We start from the raw sequence: 25,517 nt of genomic DNA, 5'->3' as shown, positions 1-25,517 counted from the left end.
CCAACCGTGGCAACTTTAGGCCTGGAGGACTTCCCAGAATTCCCCAGCCAACTTGGAGAATTCTGGGAGTTGAAGTCCTCCAGGCCTAAAGTTGCCAAGGTTGGAGACCCTTCTCCTAAAATATTGGCAATTCAATTTAAAATGATATTCTGCCAAGAAACACTTTTTCTTCAGTATGTTGTTAAGATGCGGCATATTTTTTCTTCCTAATTGGCTAAACTAGGAAATCATAAAAATATTCTGAAAGAAAGCAGTAGCAAAGTATTTCAGTAAACTTGCACGGATCAAACTTGACTTGAGGGAGTCTTTCCTTTTACTTTAGTTTGGAATTAATCACTTCCTTTAAAGTTCTTTAAAAAAACACCATATATGAATCACATCAGGTATAAAACAAATTACCTCAACTTTACTGTAAATTGTACTCCAGTCTTCAGAACCAATGGTCTCTGAGGATGCGTAGGCATGCAAGGCTGTCTTTCTACAACAAAAGAGCTGGACAGGAGAAAAAAAATACTGTTGAATTGTTTCAAAAGGGGAATAGAACATTATGCCAAAAATGAACAGATCCTCAATCTTCTATAATGCAAATGTAAACATTAAAAAAATAAGAGGCAAAAGGTTTTCATTTCAAACTATTTATTTGGAACGAACATCCAGCACGCTAGGAACAAAACTTATAAACAATAAACTCTAAACAGTTAAAAATGGAGGAATGTTGTCCATGAGGTCGTGATGGGTCAGACCTGACTTCATGACTAACAACAACAAAACAAGGAATTCCGACCCATCTAACACAAGAAAAAAATACCTTTGAATGAGTTGCTTGAAGAGACTCCATGTCCGCTCATACAGCCCTTTCTTCTGTTGGGTAATGGGATCAGCTTCATAGGTGAATTTCTGTTCCAGCTCCTCCAGTTTTTTAAGTTGCTGAAGAATCTGCTGAAGACTCTCAGCCACTGTAGTAAACCTATCATTACAATGATTGTATGTAAAGATTGCTACATTTCTCCTTGGGGTAACAAGCACAGAAACCAGCAGTCTTTAATTGTTTAGGGCAGGGGTGAAATCCAGCAGGTTCTGACAGGTTCTGGAGAACCAGTAGCGGAAAAATTGAATAGTTTGGGGAACCGGCAAATACCACCTTGGCTGGCCCCCGAGTGGGGTGGGAATGGAAATTTTGCAATATCCTTCCTGCAGGAGTGGGGAGGGAATGGGGATTTTGCAGTATCCTTTCCCTGCCACACCCACCAAATCATGCCTACCAAGCCATACCATGCCCACAGAACTGGTAGTAAAAAAAGTTGGATTTCACCACTGGTTTAGGGGCAACACTAACTTTACAAGGCTCTTGAGGCAGATGCCTCAGAGCATTCATGGTATGCTTGAATCCATATCCAACTGTTTGGACCCTGGATTCCGCTTCTAAATCAGTAGTATTTCCCAAGTCTTCCAACCATTAGTAATGTCCACTTCTTAGGGACATTTGCCCAGCTGCAGAAATGCAACTGTTGGAACATTTGCTGAGAAGTATTAGACCTGGTAGCATGTGTTGGAATCCAAGGGTCATAATTCTCAAACAGCACAGTGCATTTTAACAACAGAAGAATGTAACCCACATGTTTTAAAAAATGTGGAAAACTCACAAACATGATAAGAGAGCAATAGCAGAATTTCGACACTTCAGGAAGATATTAGTTTTCAGATCAGATAGTTTTCTGTGAAAATTTTCAGGTATTTTTCCCCTTCTGGTTGAATGAATTCTGAAAGTTCCCGATTGTACTTGCCATGCTTCAGAGACCTACCAGTTTTGAAGCTGATCTAGACAGGCGTTGGGTGGGCCGCCAATACAAGCCATCTGTTGTCGATGCTTCCATTCAACCAACTCTTCTATTATCAGAGCATTTTGGGTATTTTCAATCACAGGCAACGAAGAGGATATCAAGTGTAGCACATCCTAGAGAGAATCCAGTAAGAAACATATTCAAGCTATTACCCTACTTTTAGATCAATCCTGGCAACATCCTTTTGAAATGTCAAGGAATGTATCTCTTCAATAAAAAAAAAAGAACTCTAACATCACATGATGCACAGTGGGAATTTCCTAGAACACAGGAGGATGTTATAGTCCAGGGGTGTCAAACTAGATTGCATTGAGGGCCACATCAAGGTTGTGTTTGACCTCAGGGGGTGCGGTGGGCATGGCCAGCTTGATGTCACTCATGTCGGGGGCACCTGAGGTGGCCCAAGCCCTTTGCCAGTGAAAATGGGATCCCAAGCTCAGTTTTCAGCTGCGATAGCCCTTTGCCAGCAAAAACGGAACTCGGAGGGCCTGTGCGAGCTCCGTTTTTGCTGGCAGAGGCATTGCGGGCCAGTCCTCCGCTGTTTCCAGGGCAGCCCCATGGGCCAGATCTAAGCACCCTGCAAAGCCAGATCCGACCTGTGGGCCTTGAGATTGACACCCCTGTTTTAGTCTTTAGCCAAGAGACATACTTGTGTTGCAATAAATGCATCCAAAAGGCAGGATGCAGATTCAACCCTCCACAACCTACTTGATAGGACTGTTGTGTAGAAATAGCACAAGGAAGAAGCACCATGTATAATCTATCTTCTAAATTCTTGACTGAATTGTGGGATACATAGCTAACAAATAACTAAGAGGAACTAGAGGTCAGCCTACAAACCAAGGAAGCTTTCAATTTTTTTTAAAGTTGTGGGAGCCAAAAGCAGCAGTGGATAGTGCAGTGACATCAATAAACAAGGCAGTAATTGAAGTCAGAGGGAAGCCTAAATGAATGACTGTTAAATTTCTACTTGTCAACCCTACCATGTAGAGCAAAGCAAGAAATCAATGCCACAGGAAGGCTAAATTACTTTATAAAATATTAGCTATAGGTAATAGAATACTATAAGTCTGATTGAGCTTTATTGCCCGTCCCTATCTTCAAATGAATTAGGGAGCTGAACAGCCTGAACTGCTTTCACATTACCTTCTGCTTGTTTTGGACTTAAGCCCTGTTTTTTCATTTATTGCTTTGATCTGGCTTATTTCAGTCAAGGACAACTTACCCTCTACACCAGTGGTTCTCAACCTGGGAACTCTGTGTGTGTGTGTGATCACAGGAGGGGTCTGCGAAGGTTTGAAGAAATGGTATGATTTAAATCAGCATAGCTGGCTGGAGAATTCTGGGAGTTGAAGTCCACAAGTCTTAAAGCTGCCAAGTTTGAAGACCTCTGATTTAAATCTTGAGTTAAGTCTTAGGGGTCCTTGGCCATGGTCTGTGGCCACAAAAGGTATTTATTTACAGGGGGTCCTTGGTGAAGAAAAGGTTGACAACCACTACGCTAAACTGGAGAACAGCAAGGATGGTGTATTGTACTACATATGGATGCATATGGATTTTAGTGGCCTGATGTAGCTGTTGTTTTGCTGGTGTGAGCGAGTACAAAGGGAGCAGCTGCTCAATGCTGGCTTTGAATGGCAGCTGTGCTATCACAAGGGCTGATGAACCAACCTTGCTGCTAGCCAGGGCTGTTGTAGCGAGATGCTAAGACAGCAGTTCCAGTAGTCAAGTCTGCTCTATAGGTCTTGGGGACTCGATCCCTGGGGGAGGGGGCGGCGGACATACCCACCTCCTCAGTTGCTGGGGAGCATGCTGTTAGCCTGACTAAAAACTGAAATGAGACAAGAGGGTTGCATGGAGTGAATCAAGTGGTTACAGAATTAAGATGGAGAGAGAAGTTAAGTGTGAGCAGCAGGTTTCGGTTCCTGGTTGGGAAAGGAGAAAAAAAGATTCACAGGTGGCTTCAAAAAGGAAAGTGAAGACCCAGTGGGGTAAGAGCTCCACCCAAGAAGCAAAGGAGATCTGGCTGTCTCTGGGGAAGGATTGGGCAGAAGACTCAGAGAAGTTTTTTTCCTTCATGGAGAACCAGCAGAAGTTCTACTGAACAGGACAAGGTCAAACTAATACAAGCACATGACAGCAAAATTCCAGCCCATTCTTTTTACTTGCTCTCTTGTTAAACTCAGAAGAGGGGGAGAGTGTTGAAATGAAAGGGGAAGAAAACAAAACAGCTAGCAGGAGTACTACAGGGAGATAGTCTATGGGAGTGAAACCTAGGAGAAAAGCTGGTTATCAGGTGAACTCCAAAACTATGTTGTAAAAGAGCCCTCACTATAATAATAAAAAAAGCCTCCACTGGCTTGTTTATCTGTGCCAATTGTGTTCTAAAAACACAAGCTAACCTTCAGTTCAAAAAGAACCCTGTTACACTGTGGCATCCACCTCTAAATGAATTTCGTTGTGTGTATGTTCTCTTTTTCCTCAAGTTGAAGGTGACAATCATAGTACTACATCCTCTAAGATCACCTTTTCCCAATAGTGCTTAGGTTGAACTGAGAGGCAGTGACTGCTTTAAAGTAGCTTCCAAAGCTCATGATAAATTAGAATTTCTCTGGTCCTGTCCTCTAACTATTATACAACCCTGTCTCACAAACACGTTGGACTCCAACCATCGGTTCTTCAAATCCTTTAAAGGGAGGAGAAACAAAAAAAAAGTGCCTGCTATTTAGACCAGGGGTCTCCAACCTTGGCAACTTTAAGACCTGTGGACTTCAACTCCCAGAATTCCTGAGCCAGCTTTGCTGGCTGAGGAATTCTGGGAATTGAAGTCCACAAATCTTAAAGTTGCCAAGGTTGGAGACCCCTGATTTAGACCAATGAACAATCACAGCTCTCAAAAGAAGCTTCCTTCCAACTCTGTTACTGTTAGAACTATTAGATAAAGCTAGCTGCATCACCTGTCTCTTACTGTGAAGCTGCAAATACATGGTGTGGAGCTGTACTTTTTCCTTTTTATAGTCATCCTGGCTCATGCCGTTGGGTTCACATTCTGCAAAAGAGATCACGCCGTAACTTTATAAGTCTTTTATATTTAAAATGGCAGAACTGTAAAAAGAAAGGAAATAATCCAATAAACAACATCAAAGTTCTCTCTGGTATAAAGGGAGCGAGGCATTACATGACCGCACCACAGTTTTACTTTTGTTGGCCACAGTCTTTAGGTGAGATATGGTGTAACCTTCCCTGCCAGTTTCACCATTGGTTTTGCTTGTTGGAAGCTGGCTGGGCAAGGTTGCAGCTGATGACCATGTGACCACAGGATGCTGCAATTGTCATGTGAGCTGGTTGCCAAGCACCCAAATCATAGCCATGAGACTGCAGGGATGGTTAAGTGCAAGAACTGGTCATAAGTCACTTTTTCGGCATCATCATCATCATCACTTTTAACGGTCACTACATAAATGGTCAAAAGTCAAGGACTACTTATAAGGCTACCTGGCCAAAGGACAAGACACTAGGGATGTCTATGTACAAAAGCAAAGCATTAGGGGAGAAATGTACTTAAATCTAGGCCAAATATAGGCAAGAGGAGGAGGCGGGCGGCAGAGCTTCCGGCGCTGCTCCAGGCGCCCTTGGCTCGCGGCGCCGCGCAGGTAGGCTCTCCGGGCGGGTCGGCAGAGCAGGGCTGGACGGGCGGGGGAGCGGAGCGGAGGAGGATGGGAGGGTTGAGCTGCTGAGTGGGCCCCGCTGCCGGGGCTGCCGAGGGTCCCGGCGGGAACGGGACGCTTCTGCTCCCCGAAGAACCTCTGGGTGGGGGTGGCGAAGGCGGGTTGTCCCTCTCCAGCCACCGCCTCCCCCCCCTCCCCCGGCGATGCAGCTCAGTTGGTGGGAATCCCTCAACGCCTGGTGAGGGGGGGCGCAGCTGAGTTGGGGCCTTGTCCGGGAAGCTGAGTGACCAAGGAGGCTCTGGGAGAGAGCCGAAGAGACCCACCCCACCCCACCCCACCCCCCGCGGTGTTGCCACAGCTGGGGAAGATGGCAACATCCTGGGATGCCGGGATGCCCAAGGGGGATGAAGCCCTTCCTCGCAAAGAGTCTTTTGGGCCCAAGGCAGCTTGGCCGGCTGGTGGCCCCTGTGCCCCATGGGGCATTGCCAGGGTCGTTCCTCCAATGGGCCAAAGCGTCCTGGCTGACCCACAAGGCCCTCGGAGGGGGAGAACAGCCGGCCTTCCTAGCACAGCGCTGCCTCTTCCCAAAAGGGAAGTCTGTTTGTTTGTTTGCCTTTGAAGGTGTCTCTCACCCGCTTGGCTTGTTTCTGTTTCATTTTGTCTGCCTCTGAGAAGGACTGGCTGGCTGCAAAACTCTTGTGGCTTGAGGCTATTGTGCACACTCTGTACATGGGCCCCAGCTGCCCCTCGGAGCAGCTTCAAAGCCCTTTGGGGGCTCTGCTCCCAAACCTGTGCCCAAACCGAGGGACCCTTGGGGGCTTCTTTGCATGCTGCAGGATCTCCCAGCATGACAGTTTTGCACCCTGCAGACTGATAGAAAGCAGCTGGGATTCCCCTGGCGGAAAAGAAGAAGACCGGCATCGAGAAACAGGTGAGGGCGGCGAGGGGCCGAACAACGTTGGTGGGGGGAAGTGTGCAGAATGTCTCCAGACAAAAACTATATCGCACTTTTGACCAGTCCTCACACTTATGACCGGTCATCATTTATGCCTGTTACAGCATTTTGTGCATAGGGACTACTCAGAGGGCTGAAAAAGTTATTTTTGACCTGTCCTCACACTTTTGACTGGTCCTCACACCTACAACTATCTTTACATTTTGCACCCTATCTTGTAACCGTGGTGAAGAGAAGCAGTTGTGAAATGAGTGATGTGGTTGTTAAAAATGCTGCAATGGGCATAAATGTGAGGATGGTCATAAGTGTGAGGACTGGTCAAAAATTACTTTTTTTAGCCCTCTGAGTAGTTTCTATGCCCATAGCCACATCCACCAGTCACATGAGCAGTTAGCCACGCCCACCAGTCACATGACCACCAAGCCACACCCCAAAATAAGCCACGCCCAAAGAACTGGTACAAAAAATTTCACCACCACCCCCCCCCCGGTGGCCCGGGCCTTTGCTTATTTTTTTGTATTTGGCCCTCACTCAAAAAACTTTGGACACCCCTGATCTAAGCAGTTCCCAAAACATCAAAATGGCATACCACTGGGCACCAATGAACTGGTCAAGGGAGGGAGGGAGGGCCAGGGAAAGGGTATTCCTTTGCACAGGAATTCTCAGATCTAGCTTTACTTTCACTACAACCACTTAACTTTAGTAAACGAACCTATCACTTCAACCAAATGGAGTTGAGGGTCTTTCTTTCCTAGAAAGAGACCTAAGTTGGGGCAGGTCTGACACGACTCATTCTTTCTGTTTAAATTCTTTTGCCTGTTTTATGTTAACCAAAACCTGGTTATCCTTCATCAAAACCGTTGGGGCTTTGATGAGAGAATGAATGCTGTAACTCTGAATGGTACTCTGGCTCAGCTGTATTAGCACTAGGGAAACTGTTTGAACTGAACTCCGATTTTATAACCTGGATTGGCCAATATGTAAAGTGCTTTACCGCACCTTTAACTGCTTGCTGGGATCTTCTTAGGCAATGAAAACATTCAGCAAAAGGAGCTTAGCTACTGTTTTCATTGTTTGCTTTGAGCTCAGGATGAAAAATAAATGAAAAGCTTGTTTGGAATTCTCATCGAAGAGTATTAAGAAGAATTCAAGTTTCATTCCACTTGAACACAGAACTGGGATGTTTTGAGTTGTTTGGTTCTAAGCGCAAAGGAACTTCAATCAATCTATCCCCAGGTAACATACAACTGGGAGAGGATGGGAGTTGGAATCTAACACAAGTGGACATGGAAGGGAACCAAGTGAGGGTAGGATGATTTAGGGTAATATGAGTACAAGCAGCAGATCTTAATGTTTGTAAGATCCGGACTGTCACAAAATGGAAATCAAGTCTGTAACAAATGTTTAACAGACTAAGACTTCAACTGAGTTTCAACTGGACATGATTTCATTGTCAGGGAACAATGTCTAACATAGGAAACAATAGAAAGCTAGAAACTGACTCCTTACCTCTGACTTGAAAGGTTTTACATTTGAAATCATATTCATCTTGAACATCCTCGAGATTTTTTATCATTTGCTCTATTTCCTAGAAAACAAATAAGCTCATCAGACATTCAAAATCACTTCATGCAAAATGATGGTATTTATGAAAAGAAATGTAATGACTTCAATGATTCATTACACAACACTGTTATCAAAATAGGCCTTTGCTCCCCTATTTTATCTTTATGACAAAGTCTTAAGATAGGTTCAGTCAAAAAATATGACCAAAGCAAGGCTGACCAGTGAATCTTCAGTCTTAGCAGAGTAATAGATATGAACCAAAGGATCCTTTGCCCCAGTTAAACCAGAATATTCACTGGAATAGTCAGGAATAGAAACCTGCTACTGTCTAAATATCAACCACTGATTACATTGACATTTGGATAGATTTAAATTCAAGATCTCTGGCAAATGCTACCTTGTAATTGGCAGCAACTAAGTTCATCAGGCTGGAGAAGGCTGTGTTACATGTATCCCTTTCCTACCTCTGAGTGTCCCACAATCAGCTAGCGCTAAAAAATATGACTATTCAACAAGTTTTGTCATGTGACAATAGCAATAGCAAGATTTTGATAATAGCATTGGGAGACTAAAATCTGTCCATTGTTCCCAGTCACTCAATCCATCTCCAATGTAGCTTATCTTTGCACGTTCCCCAATCTCTGCATCTGAACCACAGTGTTTTCCCGCTTTGGGTTATAATATGGTGAAAAATAAAAAGTTTCCAAGGGACAACTCTTTTAACATACTATGACAAGATTCTTCACATGTGTGACTTTTGCATCCAACTCTTTCACTTTGCCCAACAGCGCAGTGTTTTGCACATTGTCCGTTTGCATCTGGAATTTGAAATGAGAAAAAATAATAATCAAGAATTAAATATATCATGATGTAGAATCCCCCCCCTAATAAGGGAACTCTCCACAGCAGCAATATTTCATGACCTTTCTTGGGTTTGTTCTTTGCTTTCCATTCTGAGAAAATGCTAAGTTGGGTAAACATGTTAATATTTGAAAGTGAAGTCCATGATCTATACCCGTGATGGAAAAACTACGGCACGCATGCCAGAGGTGGTATGCAGCCCCTTCTCTGTGGGCACGTGAGCCGTCGTCCCAGCTTAGCGAGGCCCATGTGTACGCACATCCCACCAGCCAGCTGGTCTCCAGATCTCTGCTGTGCATGCGGGGAGGAGTGGGAGGCATGGGTGGGGGGGCATGTGGGGTGGGGGCTACCACATGCATTGCATTTTGGGGGTTCATGCACGTGGGCACTCAGTCTGGAAAAGATTAGCCATCACTGATCTATACTGAGGCTGCAATGTTCAATATAGGATGCTCTTTTCCAGGCAAACAGAGGATAACCTACCTGATCTGTGGACTCTGCAGATTTAAGGATCTTCCTTTCTTCTTGGAGACATTTGGAGATCATCAAGGCCATATACATGGGTTCTTCCACGAAAGTATTCTGGATTATAGCATAAAATATAAGTGATGGACTTCCAGGGTGGATAAAAATTGATGATTTTTAAAAAAAAAAATCAAACAAAATTCCATTTAAATCGGATTTTTAAATTTTTTAAAAATCAAATTTATTTTAATAAAATGCTTCTGGAGTAAAAATCTATCTAAAGATAGTTTTCTATTTAAGATACATTAATAATTTAGTTTATTCAGCATGAAATGGAGCTTAGTATATGCTAGTATATGAGGCTGTATATTCTGCAATATTTACATTACATGCAAGCTGAGATAACATGCACTGCATTGATGCATTCACACAATTTCACAGTAACCATGAGATAAATCATAAAACAAAGTTCAGGAATATTCCTTTATCCCACTGTTTTGCAAATCTATGTACACTACAAACTGTATCATTGTACTACCAGGCTCTAAGTGTAAGGAGGAAGGGCAAGCAGTAAAAATGAAAGTGAAATCTTCTAAGCAGCTTATAAATATAATATTAAAGAGCACGTGTCATTTCAGATCCAACGTGGCAGTGCCTGTTAGTGGGCATACAGTCACCTGCTGCCTGCCACATCCCTCATGTTGTGTCACTGCCACATCACCAGCCATCCCATTAAAGTGAATGGGACTATTGGTGAATTAACAGAGGGTCAGAAGAGGAGCAGTTGCGGGACAGAGATGACAGTTGCTCTTTTAAAAATTATGATTTCAATTGAGTTGATTTAAACCAAACCGGTTTACTAGAGACTTAAATCATGATTTAAAAATAGTGATTTAAATTCAGTTGATTTAAATCAAGCCTGTTTACTAGTGATTTAAATCATGATTTAAAAATAGTGATTTAAATTGACTTGATTTAAATCAAATCCAACCTGCGGACTTCCAATATTTTTTCAATTTGCTCACTACCACAGACTACCGTGAAAGCATGTCTCTATCCACATTCTCCATTATTTATTTCCATTAAAGAAATGGGAATCAAAATTCGGTTACAAATCACATATTTGTAAAACCTAGTATCACTTTTTTCATTCCTAAGCTAAGACATCCTTCAAACCTCAGAAGTTATACTTGATATTCAACTGCGGCATACTAAGAAATGCTTTCTGTTACTGCATTTATTAAAAAGCAGCTGCTCAAATTTAAGGCTGAAAAAGGAGTGTGTCCGTCACACCAGAAAAAAATTAATAGAGACAAAAGCCCGGTGTAAGATCTATTTTCCCACCATCCAGCCAATTCAGCTGGAATTTCCTTCTTCGTAATAATAATAATAATATATGCGTGTATCACACATGGAGATATAGTTATTAGAAGCTACATTGCAAAAGATGTCAAACAAAAATGACATAAAAGAATAAAACACTGAAGACTCAGAAGCTACCAACTGTAATGAACAGTTATAAACTATATGAACACACATGTTCCCTTTCTTCTTCCAGGAAAAATTATGATAGAAGATAAAAGGTAGTAGCTACAATGGGAACACTAACAAGAATTGAGTGTGGCAAAGGAAGGGAAGCAAAGGGAAGGGAAGGACAGGATTCATTCACAGGCTCATCGTTATATTCTGTTTAGGATGGCACAGCAAAATTTAAGCTTTCTTTCATTACACTGTAGAAATAATCCACGCGCTATCAACATAATTATTCTAAGATATTTTCATAAAGGCAAATTAGAAACTGCTGTTGTACACTGACCTGGAGGTTTCGTTTACTCTTTCTGATGTTGTGTTGCAATAAAAAATTGTTCTCCTGGGTAAAACGGCTATATTGATCATCCAGCTGTGACAGGAGATTCTGGAAGAGCAACGTAGCCATTGAAACGTCTTCAGCAGCATAGTCCCTAGAGGAGAAAGCATGCAAACAACAGCATTAGCATAACTCCCATCTCTTTATATTGCACAAACCCCAACAGCCTTGAAAACCCCAATTTATTTTTCTTTGCCCTTCTGCTTAGGTTAGCAATCACAAACCGACCTAACTTTCCAATAGTTCCCAAGGTACTCTACATCTGGCAGGGGAACCCATAGCAAATACACATGAACAATACGGGCTGCTGTGCCTATAACAGAACCCACTGGTTGAGCAGCAATGGAATATCATGATGGACAAGGGCAGTATTTCCAATTCAGTTGCATGTACTTTTTTGCTATTATTATGGCTGTAATCTTCTGCACTGTCAAGATATGAATTTGGAGGTTTGCCTATGAATAGGAATTACATGCGCAAACTGCAACTCCAGACAAATTCTAAAGTAGCGAACAATCCACAAGAGTCCAAGTGGAATTGCAGTGTAACTGAATATAATTTATTTTAAATATGCTACTCTTAAGAGTTCCCGTGTGAAATAAAATGCTGATTTATACCAGTTGCTCAAGCTGAGCACTTTCCTCAGCATGCACATGGTTCAGAATTTTTGTTATGTGCTGTTATGAAATTGAGAATGTAGCTTCCCATTTCTTCATTCACAATATTTGGTTTAAGAATATAAAATACAATATGAGAGTGCATAATCCAGTGGAATTTACTTCCTCAGCAAACAGTTTAGCCAAAGTTCCGTTAGTTTTGAGAGAAATAATTTAACGTCTCAGGATTGCTGACTGCATTCTACTCCTGCTTAGAATCAAAGCCTTATTTTTTTGATAGCTTACACAAATTAAGCCTCTTACCAATCTTGGCTTTCTAGCCACTGTGCCAAGTATTGCCTGATCTCCATAGGAAAGGTATCATCGTAGAGCTGATGCACATGTTCCAAGAATTTAGAATCCAGCTGTTGCAGTCTGCACCACTGACTCATCCTGTGAAATCAAATGCCCAATTATGTAATTAAAGGTAGGTCCTATTTATTCTTCCATGCAATCAGTAAAATTTTCGATTAGTTAAGAAACTGCATTATCTGAAAGCACATTTCCTCCTTTCCTATTTACATAAAGCCACACCACACTAACACACAAATCCTCTTTCTCTTTCATTAATGTTAACCACTGTTTGTGTGTGTGGGTCAGCATACGTTATCACTACCCACCATTTGTTCCCAGAATTGGCCTATTTGGAAATAAGACTAAGGACTCAGGGTAGCAAGATACAGGAAAAATAACTATTAAAATCCAATCAATTTAATGTTATTCTCAGTGGACCTTTCGCCGCGAACTGAAAACACATCTTTTCACTCGCGCGGGGCTGGCTTAAGTTTTATTGATTTTAAATTTCTTATTACTAATTTTAAATTGGGGTTTTAGTTTTTTATATATTTTAAAGTTTTTAGGCTAATTATAAGTTTTTTAACTTGCATTTTAAATTGTATATTGTATTGTCTGTTTTTTTTTACTTTTGCCTGTACACCGCCCTGAGTCCTTTGGGAGAAGGGCGGTATAAAAATCAAATAAATAAAAATAAATAAATAAATAAAACCAAGGGCAAACCTTACTTAACGGGAGATAAAGATGTGTCCAAATCTAAGTTATAAGAACACGCTTGTAAGCCGCATGCAGTGTAATAAAAGTCTGTTGTGTCTTGCCCGCCCTCAGAGCAGCCGGGGCCTTCTTACCTGCTCCCCAACACTGAGGAATGTATGCCTTCCAGCCCAAGTCCTGGCTCCATGCCCCCACAAACTGCAGAAGAAGGAGCATCTCCCTGCCCCAGCCCTGACTCCATGCCCAGGCAAACGGAGCAGCTAGACCCCTCCCCCTCCTCCACAGCAGGTGAGCCTGAGGAGGGTTTACTCCCAAGAACAGCTGATTGGAGTGACCCTCGCATCAGAAGATTGGAGAGGCGGAGGCAACAGAGGGAAGGGAGGGGCAGGCCTTAATGAGTGCTGAGTCATGGAGCCACACCCCATGGCCTATATAAAGGAGCTACTTTCTGGCAGTCTCTGAGTCAGGCAAAGTCAAACTTATCTTGCTGAAGTCACTTACTGGTCTCCTGCCTGCTCTGAGGACTTTGCTAGGACTTTGGGCAGAGCTGCAGAGGCAAGCCTGATTCGGATTTCCCGGACCCAGCCGTCAGCGGAGGAGTGGGACACGACATCTTGCCTGACTCCTCACACATCTACAAGATGGATCATCAACAGCTGGCGCTGATTGTGCAGCAGCTACAAACAGACAACCAGCAACTGCAACAGCAAGTCGCCCAGCTGACTGCTCAACTGGCTGCTGGGAATGCCCCAGCAGTCCAACCTCCTCCTCCTCCTCCTCCTCAGCGCCACAGCCCGGTACCGGTGGCGGAGAAGGTCTCAGGGCGGATGGAGATGTCCCCGCCCTTCATGGCCCAGTCCCAGACCTACATGGCAATGCGGCCGGGGGACTTTCCAGATGACCGGGCCAGGGTGGCCTTCGTGATGAACCTGTTGTCTGGCCAGGCTGCGCAGTGGGCCACGCCCTTGGTGCTCAGGGACAGCCCCTTGCTGGCGGACTACCAGGGGTTCTGGGGGCAACTACGCCTGATGTATGAAGACCCTGTGCGGGCCCAGGCGGCTGCCTGGCGCCTCGGAGAGATCCAACAGGGCCCCGCCCCTCCGGGAGTACATCGCGAATTCCGGTTGCTGTGCCATGATTCGGACTGGAGCGACACGGCACTAGCGGACGCGTCCAAGAGGGCCCTTTCGGAAGAGCTGCAGGACGAGCTGGCTCGGGTGGAGGCGCCGTGGACCCTCGTTGACCTGGTGCCCCTCTGCCTGCGCCTCGACACCCGTCTCCAGCAACGCCCGTCCTGTCGCCGCCCGCAACCGTCAAGACCGTCGCCCTCCCTCGACCCGTGCCGACCCGTCCCGGGCCACCCGTGCCGTGGCTGCCGCCGAGGCCCATGGAGTTAGGGCGGCCAGGCCTCGCCTCACGGCCCAGGAGCGGAACCGGAGGCGCCAAGGGGGGCTGTGCTTGTACTGTGGGGAGCCCGGCCATTTCGCCGCCGCATGCCCCAGGAAGCGCGGCGGAACACGTACGCCCGTCCCCGAATCCCGGCCTGGCCAGTCGGGAAACGGGGCAGGCCCGGCCCAGGGGAAACCCTAGGCCGGGCACGGACCAAGCCCCCGCCAGACATGGCCGGCGTGGGCCCTGGGCCCCCTCGGCACCTGATTTTGGACACCCGGGTGTGGGTGGGTGACCGGCCGGAAGGGATCCCGGCACACGCGCTGGTGGATTCAGGGGCCACCACGAACTTTATGGACCGGGCCTTCGTGGACCATTTTGGTGTCCCCTTGGTTCCGGTAGACCCTCCGATGAGCGTCGAGACCATCGACGGGAGGGAGCTGGTGGCCGGACCCATTAACTTCGCCACGCAGCCCTTGCGCCTCGCCATCGGGGACCACGAGGAGGCGATTCGCTTCTACGTGACAGCGGACCTCCACTTCCCAGTGATCCTCGGACTGGCCTGGCTGCGGACGCACGACCCTCAGGTGGCCTGGTCGCGGAACGCCATCTCGTTTCCCAGCCTGCAGTGTGTCGACCACATCCGCCACACCTGCGCCGGCCAGGACGTCTTCACCCCGGCCGTCGCCGTGCCCCCGGAGCTGCAGGACTTCGCTGACGTCTTCAGCGAAAAGGAGGCGGACCGCTTACCCCCGCACCGGCCCTACGACTGCCCCGTGGACCTGCAACCCGGCGCCCCGCTGCCCACGGGACGCCTGTATTCCATGTCCGAGCCGAGTTGGCGCCCTCAGGGACTTTCTGGACAAAAATCTGGCCCGAGGTTCATCCGGCCTTCAAGTCCCTCTGTCGGCCCCGGTCCTCTTCGTAAAAAAGAAGACGGGGGATTTGCGCCTGTGTTGCGACTACCGCCGGCTGAACGCCATCACGGTGCGGAATCGCTACCCCCTGCCGCTCATCTCGGAGCTGATGGACCGGCTGCGGGAGGCCTCCATCTTTACCAAGCTCGACCTCCGGGGGGCCTACAACCTGGTGCGGATGCGTGAAGGGGACGAGTGGAAGATGGCGTTCGGCACCCGGTACGGACACTACGAGTACACGGTCATGCCGTTCGGGCTGACCAACGCCCCCGCCGTCTTCCAACATTTTATGAACGATGTGTTCCGGGACATGTTGGATCGGTTCGTGGTGGTCTACTCCCGGTCCAGGGAAAGTCACCTCCAACACCTCCGCCTGGTCCTGCAGCGCCTGCGGGAGCACCAGCTCTATGCCAAGCTGGAGAAGTGTTTTTTCCTCCGGTCGTCCATCGAGTTCCTCGGGCACATCCTCTCACCCGAGGGGATCGCCATGGACCCGCGCAAGGTGGAGGCCCTGAGCAGCTGGGAAGCCCCGCGTCGGGTGAAGGATGTCCAGCGGCTGCTGGGCCGCCAGTACTATCGGACCTTCATCCCGGGCTTCGCCACGCTGACGGCTCCGCTCACCCAGCTCCTTCAGAAGAAGGTCCCGTTCCGGTGGGGTCCCCCGCAGGAGGAAGCCTTCACGGCTCTCAGGAAGGCTTTCGTCACGGAGCCCATCCTGCGACATCCCGACCCGCACCGGCCTTTCGTGGTGGAGACAGACGCCTCCAACGTCGCCCTCGGAGCGGTGCTGCTACAGGCCCCGGCGGATGGCGGCACTCTTTTTCCCTGCGCGTACTACTCGCGGAAGCTCAACCCTTCCGAGCGCAACTATACCATCTGGGAAAAGGAGTTGCTGGCTATCAAGGCGCGTTCGGCGTGGCGGCACCACCTGGAGGGAGCCTGGCATCAGGTGGAGGTCCGAACGGACCATCGGAACCTCGAACATCTCACCATGGCTCGGAAGTTGAACCAGCGGCAGATCCGGTGGTCGCTGTTCTTTGCCCGGTTCAACTTCCGCGTCACCTATATCCCCAGTGGCCACAACCGGGGGGCGGGCGCCCTGTCCCGTTAGCCGGGGGACCTGGGCGCCCAAGACCCTCCTCCTCCACGGACCGTACTGCCGGCGGAAGCCTTGGCCGCCACCGGGAACCGTGGACTTACGGGCCCGGGTGCGAGGCGCAGATCCAAGACGCCTGGTCTCAGCAGCGGCGGCGGCGGGCCCCACGCCTCCGTGGACATTGGAAGACGACGTACTCAAGTTCCGGGCGGTTGTATGTGCCCACGGGCCGCTCCGTCCCTCGTCCTGACCCAGTGCCACGACAACCCTGCCGCGGGCCATTTCGGGTTTTCAAGACTCTCAACCTGGTAACGCGGACCTTCTGGTGGCCCGGGTGCGGCATGATGTCCATGCCTATGTGGCGTCCTGCGTGCCGTGCCGGCAAGCCAAGGCCGCCACGGGGCCCCTCCCGGTCTCCTCCAGCCCTTGCCGACTCCTGACAGACCCTGGGGGCGATTTCCATGGACTTCCTGACGGACCTGCCGCCGTCCTCGGGTTCACCACGGTGCTGGTGGTGGTGGACATGCTCACCAAGATGGCACACTTCATCCCGTGCAGCGGGCTGCCCACCGCCACCAAGACAGCCCGTCTCTTCTTGCAGCACGTCTTCCGCCTCCACGGCCTGCCGGACAGGGTGGTGTCGGACCGTGGGGTGCAGTTCACGGCCCGCTTTTGGAAGGGCCTGATGGCGCATTGGAGGTGCAGGTGTGCCTGTCGTCGCGCACCATCCGGAGACCGGCGGCGGGGCGGAAAAGGTCATCGGCGTCCTGGAACAGTACCTCCGGTGCTTCGTGAACCAACAGCAGGACAACTGGGCCGATTACCTGTCCCTAGCGGAGTTCGCATTCAACAACTCCCAACACACCTCCACCCAGACCACCCCGTTCCTGGCCAACTTGGGGTACCATCCGCGGCTCTTCCCTCTGGCGCCCCCGGACTCCCCGGTTCCCGAGACACAGTCCTTTCTCTCCGAGTTGCACGCGGTTCAGCAGATGGTGCGTCGGCAGCGGAATCGGGCGAAGGAGGACTACAAGCGGGTCGCCGATCGTTCCCGACGGGCAACACCCCCACTGGTGGTCGGAGACCGTGTGTGGCTCTCCACAAAGCATCTCCCGTCCGACGAAGAAACTGGACCACCGGTTCATCGGTCCGTTCCCCGTCGAGGCGGTCATCAATCCGGTGGCCTACCGATTGACCCTGCCGCGTTCCATGCGGATCCATCCCGTCTTCCATCGGTCCTTGCTGGTCCCTGAGGCCCCGCCGTCTCCCCTTCGGCGCCCGGCGCCACCCGTCGCTGTCGACGAGGACGGGGCGGAGGAGTACGAGGTGCACAGCATACGCGACTCCCGCTGGCTGAAGGGGCGCTTTCAATACCTGGTTGCGTGGCAAGGGTACGGGACCGAGTTCACCTGGGTCAACGCCTCCCACGTCCACGCCCCGGACCTGGTGCGGGCCTTCCACGAGCAGAACCCGGCCCGACCGCATCCCGATCGTCAGCCCGGGGAAGGGCCCTGCGGTGAGGATAGTGTTGTGTCTTGCCGCCCTCAGAGCAGCGGGGCCTTCTTACCTGCTCCCAACACTGAGGAATGTATGCCTTCCGGCCCAAGTCCTGGCTCCATGCCCCACAAACTGCAGAAGGAGCATCTCCTGCCCCAGCCCTGACTCCATGCCCAGGCAAACGGAGCAGCTAGACCCTCCCCTCCTCCACAGCAGGTGAGCCTGAGGAGGTTTACTCCCAAGAACAGCTGATTGGGTGACCCTCGCATCAGAAGATTGGAGGCGGAGGCAACAGAGGAAGGAGGGCAGGCCTTAATGAGTGCTGAGTCATGGAGCCACACCCCATGGCCTATATAAAGGAGCTACTTTCTGGCAGTCTCTGAGTCAGGCAAAAGTCAAACTTATCTTGCTGAAGTCACTTACTGGTCTCCTGCCTGCTCTGAGGACTTTGCTAGGACTTTGGGCAGAGCTGCAGAGGCAAGCCTGATTCGGATTTCCCGGACCCAGCCGTCAGCGGAGGAGTGGGACATGACAAAGTCGAATAAATGAATGATAAGCATGCCCTATGAGTTTCATGTTTATATGCAACTTCTGATGCATCCGAAGAACACGTACTGCAGCCCAGACTACGATTGCTTCAGGGTTTATATAAACTGTAGTTCATCAAACAGTCTGGTTTTACACATCAGTACCAGAGGAAAGGATTCAAGAAGGTTGGCTTCTCAACATTCATATAGAAGCAAAACTGAGTTATACTTATGTCATATTGATCCAGCCAGGAAGTTTGCTTCATTTACTATATAAACAGTATCAATTTTAATTTAATATATACTAACATTTAAACAAATACATTCTAACAATGCACTGTTGCTTACATACAGATAAGGCTTGTTCCTGTAATGAAAACCACATACAATTAGTCTCTGCCATACGGATCAACTTACAGGCTGTCATCAACTTATGACTGTAACTGGGACAATTGCTAAGCAAGGCAGTGGTAGAGAGTCTAGCTCAATTTTATGAACTTTTCCCTCATAGTTCTTAAGTGAATTGAGCAGTCTTTAAGCAAATCCAGCTTCCTCCGTTGACATTGCTGGCCAGAAGCTGGCTGGGAAGATCACAAATGATTAACACATGATACCAGAATTCTGCAACAATCATAAATACATGCTGGTTGCCAAGCATTCAAATTTTGATTATGAGGATGCTGCAATGGTTATAAGTATGAGGACCAGTCATAAGTCACTTTTTTCAGTACAGTTGTAACAGGGTGGCTAGTTGAGGAGTACCTGTATTCAGGAATTACAGCTATGGATGTCAACGTAAAGTACAATAATCTATCAGGCTTCAAATACTGATTTTTTCCTCCTGCAACCAAGAAATCCATGTATTCCAACGAATTGCAAATCATTATTACAGCTACCAAAGGGGAACCAGTTGGTCCAACAGTCATTAAGTGCAAAGGCTATAGTCAAATATCAGATTTTGGATTCCCCTTAGTAGCTACTCCTAAAGAGCACCAAATATTACCATGCTTTCTCCCAAATTATTCTAAATGCCCCCCTTCCCTCCCCCCCAAAAAATGCCACTTTCAAAAATAATCTGCAAAATTCAGCTGCAGGATAGCCTAATGAAAATGTCTCGACTAAGCTTGGGATTTAACAGTTCACCAGAAATGATCCAGTTATTTCAGGTAGGTGAGTAAAAAATTAATCTAATTTTCTTGGGCTCCAAGATCATTCAGACTGCAACTGCATCCTGAAATTAAAAGACAGCTTTGCTCCTTGGGAAGAAAGCTATGGCAAACCTAGGCAGCATATTAAAAAGCAGAGATATCACCTTGTTGACAAAGGTACATATAATCAAAGCTTTTTCCGCAGTAATAATGTACCGCTATGAGATTTGGACCAAAAGGGAGGCTGAGCACCAAAGAACTGAATTATAGAGTTGGAGAAGACTCTTGAGAGTCCTTTGGACTCCAAGGAGATCAAATCAGTCAATCTTAAAAGGAAATCAACCCTGACTGTCCTTCAGAAGGATTAAATACTGGAGCTCAAATACTTTGGCCACTTAAATGACAGAAGAGGCTCATTGGAAAAGACCCTGATGTTGGGAAAGATTGAAGGCAAAAGGAGAAGGGGCCGGTAAAGGATGAAGGGTGAAATCCAACAGGTTCTGGAGAACCGGTAGTGGAAATTTTGAGCAGTTTGGAGAACCGGCAAATACCACCTCTGGCTGGTCCCAGTGGGCTGGGAATGGGGATTTTGCAATATCCTTCCTCCAGGAGTGAGAAGGGAATGGAGATTTTGCAGTATCCTCCCCTGCCACGCCCACCAAGCCCACAGAACCGGTAGTAAAAAAAAATTGGATTTCACCCCTGACGCAATGGACATACATTTGGGCAAACTCCAGGAGACAATGGAGGGCGTGGTATGATTATGGGATCACAAAGAACCGGTCACAAGGCAAAGCGACCCTTCTGTCCCGTTTGGCAAGGAGGAATCTCAACTGGGGAGTGGGCAAGAGTTCTTCTCCACGGCCAGCATCTTTTCAGCCCAGGCTGCAAATCCAGTGCAAACATCGGCAGTGTCGACTATCACACAACCGCCTGCATCCCTAACCCGCAACAGCCCATCTGACAAATGACAAGCTTGGCAATCCTAACGGTAAAAGAAAAAAGAAAAAAAACGATCGATCGATAATAGGATTTTGGGGTCTTGAGATTCCAGGTCTTAAGATGCAACCCGTGAAAGATCTTGGAGGGAGGCATGCAAAGCCTCCTGCACGAAGGCTGCACCTAAGAACACCGACTTAATGCAGACCTACCTGGCGCGTCCAGAACCTTCAAAAGAACCGGAGATCCTGACTCTCTCCCGCCTACTTGCCTTCTGCTAAAACGAAAGTACAGTACCTTTAAACGGGAAGTAGCAAAGCACGACAGGAGGGGCGCAGACCAATCCGCGACAAGCTAGTTGAGGGTATAGCCAATCAGAACCATTCCTCCCGAAGCGGTGGGGGGAATGGCTGTTACGGGGAGGTGTCCTCCTCCCTGTTCTGTATAAATTGGCATAAGGGGGAGGGGGATGGGGGGGGGGAAAGAAAGAAGACCGCCGGGTTTATAACTTTTGGGGCCAGCGATCGATTTTAGTTTGAGAAGTAAACTGTAATTTATGCTCGATTTGAAAAGATCTTCGGCCTGCATTGTCATTACATACACCATTAGCTGGCCGTAAATCCTATTGAATTCAATGGCATTTACCTTCTACGACTGACTTGGTGAATGTTTATTTTAGAAAGATGCGCGCAGGAAACGGGCACAGATGCAAGACAGTTCCAAGCAGGCAGGCAGACACGAACTTGGATGGAAAATAGTATCCGGAATATTTTCTGAGGCACTAAGGCTTCTTAAATGAATGTCCACTATATCAACCTATTTGTGTTGCCTCTAAGGAGTTATTATCATCAATCGTGTCTTCAAATGATTTTCATGTCAAATGATCTAAGTGCCAAAGCCCACTGCAACTACATAGCAAAAAAATTTCTAAGAGTTGTAAACCTAATCTTGCGTAGCTTCTTTTCCAAAAACACCACACTACTAACCAGAGCATATAAAACATTTGCTAGACCAACTCTAGAATACAGCTCGCCTGTTTAGAACCCTCACCACATCTCTGACATCAATACAATTGAACGTGTCCAGAAATATTTTACAAGAAGAGTTCTCCATTCCTCTGAAAACAACAAAATACCTTATCCCACCAGACTTGAAATCCTAGGCTTAGAAAACTTGGAACTCCGTCGCCTACGACAAGACCTAAGTTTAACTCACAGAATCATCTATTGTAATGTCCTTCCTGTTAAAGACTACTTCAGCTTCAATTGCAATAATACTAGAGCAACCAATAGATTTAAACTTAATGTCAACTGCTTTAATCTAGATTGCAGAAAATATGACTTCTGTAACAGAATCATCTGTGCTTGGAATACTTTACCTGACTCTGTGGTCTCTTCCCATAATCCTAAAATCTTCAACCAAAAACTGTCTACTATTGACCTCACCCCACTCCTAAGGGGACCATAAGGGGCGTGCATAAGCGCACAAAACGTGCCTACCGTTCCTGTCCTATTGTTTTTCTTTTCTTCTTCCTATATACATATATGCTTATACCTCCTTATATTTACCCATATATGTGTTTATATATTATATAATCTTTTTATATGATACCTACATATATTGTTATGACAAAATAAATAAATAAAATAAATAAATAAACAAATGTTTTGGTTTCCATTCTGAACAGAGTGGAGCTTCCTCTCCGATTTTTATTTTTTTTTGAAAATGTTTTTTTTTTAAAATAAACACATAAAAACATAACATCTTCTTCAATTACAAATACAAACAGTGTGTCAGTTGGTTACAAATCTTTTGTGCATTTTCACCGTATTCATAGTTTGTAGTTCATCTAATTTCACGTTTTATCAATCTGGTATATATCCAAATATTTTTGTCCTCATTAATCATTTATTTAACTATGGGTATTTCTTCCCTCACTTCATACAAAATATTCTAAGTTTATGTTAACTTATATTGTACCAATCATTTCATCATCCTGAATCAATCCAATAATCATACATCTTTATGTTATATTTTGTATATTTCTACAATTCTTGTATTGTAAAGACCTCTACCAAACTTCATTACCATATTTTTTATCTAACCTTTGATAAAATAAGTCCCATATCTTATAATATTGTCTTCCTGTTCTCTAATTTCAAATGTCAATTTGCTCATTTCAGCACATTCCATTATTTTCTTAATAACTTCGTCTTGCGTTGGTATTTTCTCATTTTTCCAATTTTTAGCAAACACAATTCTAGCCGCTGTTACTACATTCACAATCAAATATCTCAATTCTCTAGTGTATGTTTCAGGTATGATCCCCAATAAAAAAACCTCTGGTCTAAAGTCTATGTGTTTTTTTATCATTTTTTTCCAACCACATGTGGATTTTAGTCCAATATCTTCTTGCTTCTACGCATATCCACCACATATGGTAACATGAGCCCAGTATCTGATGACATTTCCAACATTTTTCGGATTTATTCTTGAACATTCTAGCTATTCTTATCAGGGGTAGATGCTGTCAAACATCTTATACAGATTCTCTTTATATGCAGTTGGCATTGTCATTTTATAATTTTGCACCCACAGTTGCCATCTTCCTCTCCAACTTTTTGTGTCTGAGGCGGGATATTTACGTTACGCTCTGAAGCCTTTTGTATTTTTTGAAAATATTACATTTCAAAGTAAACAGATGAAAAGCTTTCTCTTTACTCTTTTCATTTCTCCTATGTTGGTTTTTTTCTGTTTACTTTAAAAATTAATACAATTAATTTAAAAAGTCTTGTTTTCAACAACAACAAAAATATAGTTCAACTGAACCGAACTATTCACCTTGGTTTCAACCTTTGGAGAATACATCGCTGTAAGGTAATTTTTAAACCCGATACTCAGTTGAGGGAGAAGATGTCATCTAGGTCACAGAAGAAAAACATTTTCAGCCACAGTGATGTTACCCTGTGGTTTCTTTAATCAACCAAAATCGGCATACATACAGACCAAAGCCCTTATAGAAAATCCTAATTCACACTTTGACCAGCAAGTGGCTTAAGTTCTCCCACACATCCTTCTAGCAAATGTGTATAGAATCCAGCTGGAATTTTTATTCTAATTGCAGCGCAAAAACAGGAGAGGAAAGATGATCCGTGTAGATTTTCTTCGAGCAATTTACTTTCACTAGATCCGAGGATTACCAATGTCATCTACAACAGCCTGGTTCCATGGACTACAACTCCCATGGCCAGGCTGATGGAAGGTTAGCCTAGTCCCCTTGCCTGCTGGGGAAAGTTTATCAGCATCTACTCTAGTCTCAAAGGTGCTTTTTTCAAGAGGCAACTAGACTTTCGGGGGAGGGGGTTTGAAGGGGTTTCGCTTCTCATCCAAGAAGCTTCTTCAGCTCCAGCTGAACTGAAGAAGCTGTTTGAATGCGAAGCGAAACGTCTTCAAAGAAAAACCAGAAAGTCCCGTTGCCTCTGAAAAAGCACCTTTTTTTCAAGAGGACAACCGTGACCTGGATGACTGAGACTCTCCATAGGCATCTACCGTAGTGTGATCAGTTTTATTTCTTCCCTGCACCGGATTTCTCCGAAAAAAGTTTCGCTTCCCCTCCTTCTCCCAACAGATACGTTCATGCCAAGAAAAACATTTTCTTGATTAACTTTTGATTCCCCCCCCCAACTTTAATTCCATTCCCCAATGAAGAAGGCGGATCCGTTCGCGCTGGCGGGAGGGGCGAGCTATACCTAGAACAGCCTAGGCACGTGTTTTCCAGGAAAGGGCGTCGGGTCTCGGAAAGCCGTCTGCTGCAACGAAAGTGAAAGTTAAAAAGGATCTGGAAGTGAGGGGAGAAGATGTCATCTAGGTCACAGAAGAAAAACATTTTCAGCCACAGTGATGTTACCCTGTGGTTTCTTTAATCAACCAAAATCGGCATACATACAGACCAAAGCCCTTATAGAAAATCCTAATTCACACTTTGACCAGCAAGTGGCTTAAGTTCTCCCACACATCCTTCTAGCAAATGTGTATAGAATCCAGCTGGAATTTTTATTCTAATTGCAGCGCAAAAACAGGAGAGGAAAGATGATCCGTGTAGATTTTCTTCGAGCAATTTACTTTCACTAGATCCGAGGATTACCAATGTCATCTACAACAGCCTGGTTCCATGGACTACAACTCCCATGGCCAGGCTGATGGAAGGTTAGCCTAGTCCCCTTGCCTGCTGGGGAAAGTTTATCAGCATCTACTCTAGTCTCAAAGGTGCTTTTTTCAAGAGGCAACTAGACTTTCGGGGGAGGGGGTTTGAAGGGGTTTCGCTTCTCATCCAAGAAGCTTCTTCAGCTCCAGCTGAACTGAAGAAGCTGTTTGAATGCGAAGCGAAACGTCTTCAAAGAAAAACCAGAAAGTCCAGTTGCCTCTTGAAAAAAAGCACCTTTTTTTCAAGAGGACAACCGTGACCTGGATGACTGAGACTCTCCATAGGCATCTACCGTAGTGTGATCAGTTTTATTTCTTCCCTGCACCGGATTTCTCCGAAAAAAGTTTCGCTTCCCCTCCTTCTCCCAACAGATACGTTCATGCCAAGAAAAACATTTTCTTGATTAACTTTTGATTCCCCCCCCCAACTTTAATTCCATTCCCCAATGAAGAAGGCGGATCCGTTCGCGCTGGCGGGAGGGGCGAGCTATACCTAGAACAGCCTAGGCACGTGTTTTCCAGGAAAGGGCGTCGGGTCTCGGAAAGCCGTCTGCTGCAACGAAAGTGAAAGTTAAAAAGGATCTGGAAGTGAGGGGGGGAGAAGGGGGTTGGGGTTTTTATTTTTTGGCAGAAGGAAAAAATAACGTTGCTTTGCAAATGTTTCCAATCTTTACCAAAACTCCCCTCTCTACGTTAAGATTCGGCGACTCCCATAACAGTCTTGTTAAGAGGGCGAATCAGGAAATTGGTAAATGAGATAACGCGTTTTCATTTGCCTGGTCTGCTAGGATGGGGGCAACAGGCTTTCGAAGGGAGGCGCTTCGACTTCTTCGTACTGCATAGGGATCCCTCTCCAACATAAATGAAGTATATATGATATACAGTAACCAGGAAGAAACGCGAGAGTCTGAGCA

The 25,517-nt window shown here is 46.3% G+C and overlaps 1 protein-coding gene across 1 annotated transcript in view; it reads right to left on the bottom strand.

The window, feature by feature from the left end:
• The window catches only part of STAT1 (signal transducer and activator of transcription 1), a 43,650-nt gene extending 22,948 nt beyond the window's left edge, over window positions 1-20,702 (bottom strand). Inside the window, exons 1-10 of the mRNA XM_058188509.1 lie at window positions 20,613-20,702; window positions 12,144-12,272; window positions 11,173-11,317; window positions 9,375-9,473; window positions 8,759-8,848; window positions 7,974-8,052; window positions 4,799-4,890; window positions 1,803-1,954; window positions 809-967; window positions 400-492 (exon numbers count right to left, since the gene is read on the bottom strand). Coding sequence (XP_058044492.1) covers window positions 400-492; window positions 809-967; window positions 1,803-1,954; window positions 4,799-4,890; window positions 7,974-8,052; window positions 8,759-8,848; window positions 9,375-9,473; window positions 11,173-11,317; window positions 12,144-12,271 — 1,037 coding nt within the window. The 5' untranslated portion in view covers window position 12,272; window positions 20,613-20,702. The remainder of the gene's footprint in view (window positions 1-399; window positions 493-808; window positions 968-1,802; window positions 1,955-4,798; window positions 4,891-7,973; window positions 8,053-8,758; window positions 8,849-9,374; window positions 9,474-11,172; window positions 11,318-12,143; window positions 12,273-20,612) is intronic.
• Window positions 20,703-25,517: the final 4,815 nt, after the last annotated feature.

Source organism: Ahaetulla prasina, chromosome 1 (genome assembly GCF_028640845.1).
Source record: "Ahaetulla prasina isolate Xishuangbanna chromosome 1, ASM2864084v1, whole genome shotgun sequence".
In the NCBI taxonomy this organism is placed as follows: Eukaryota; Metazoa; Chordata; class Lepidosauria; order Squamata; family Colubridae; genus Ahaetulla; species Ahaetulla prasina.
This window is presented reverse-complemented; position numbering and strand designations above follow the sequence as displayed.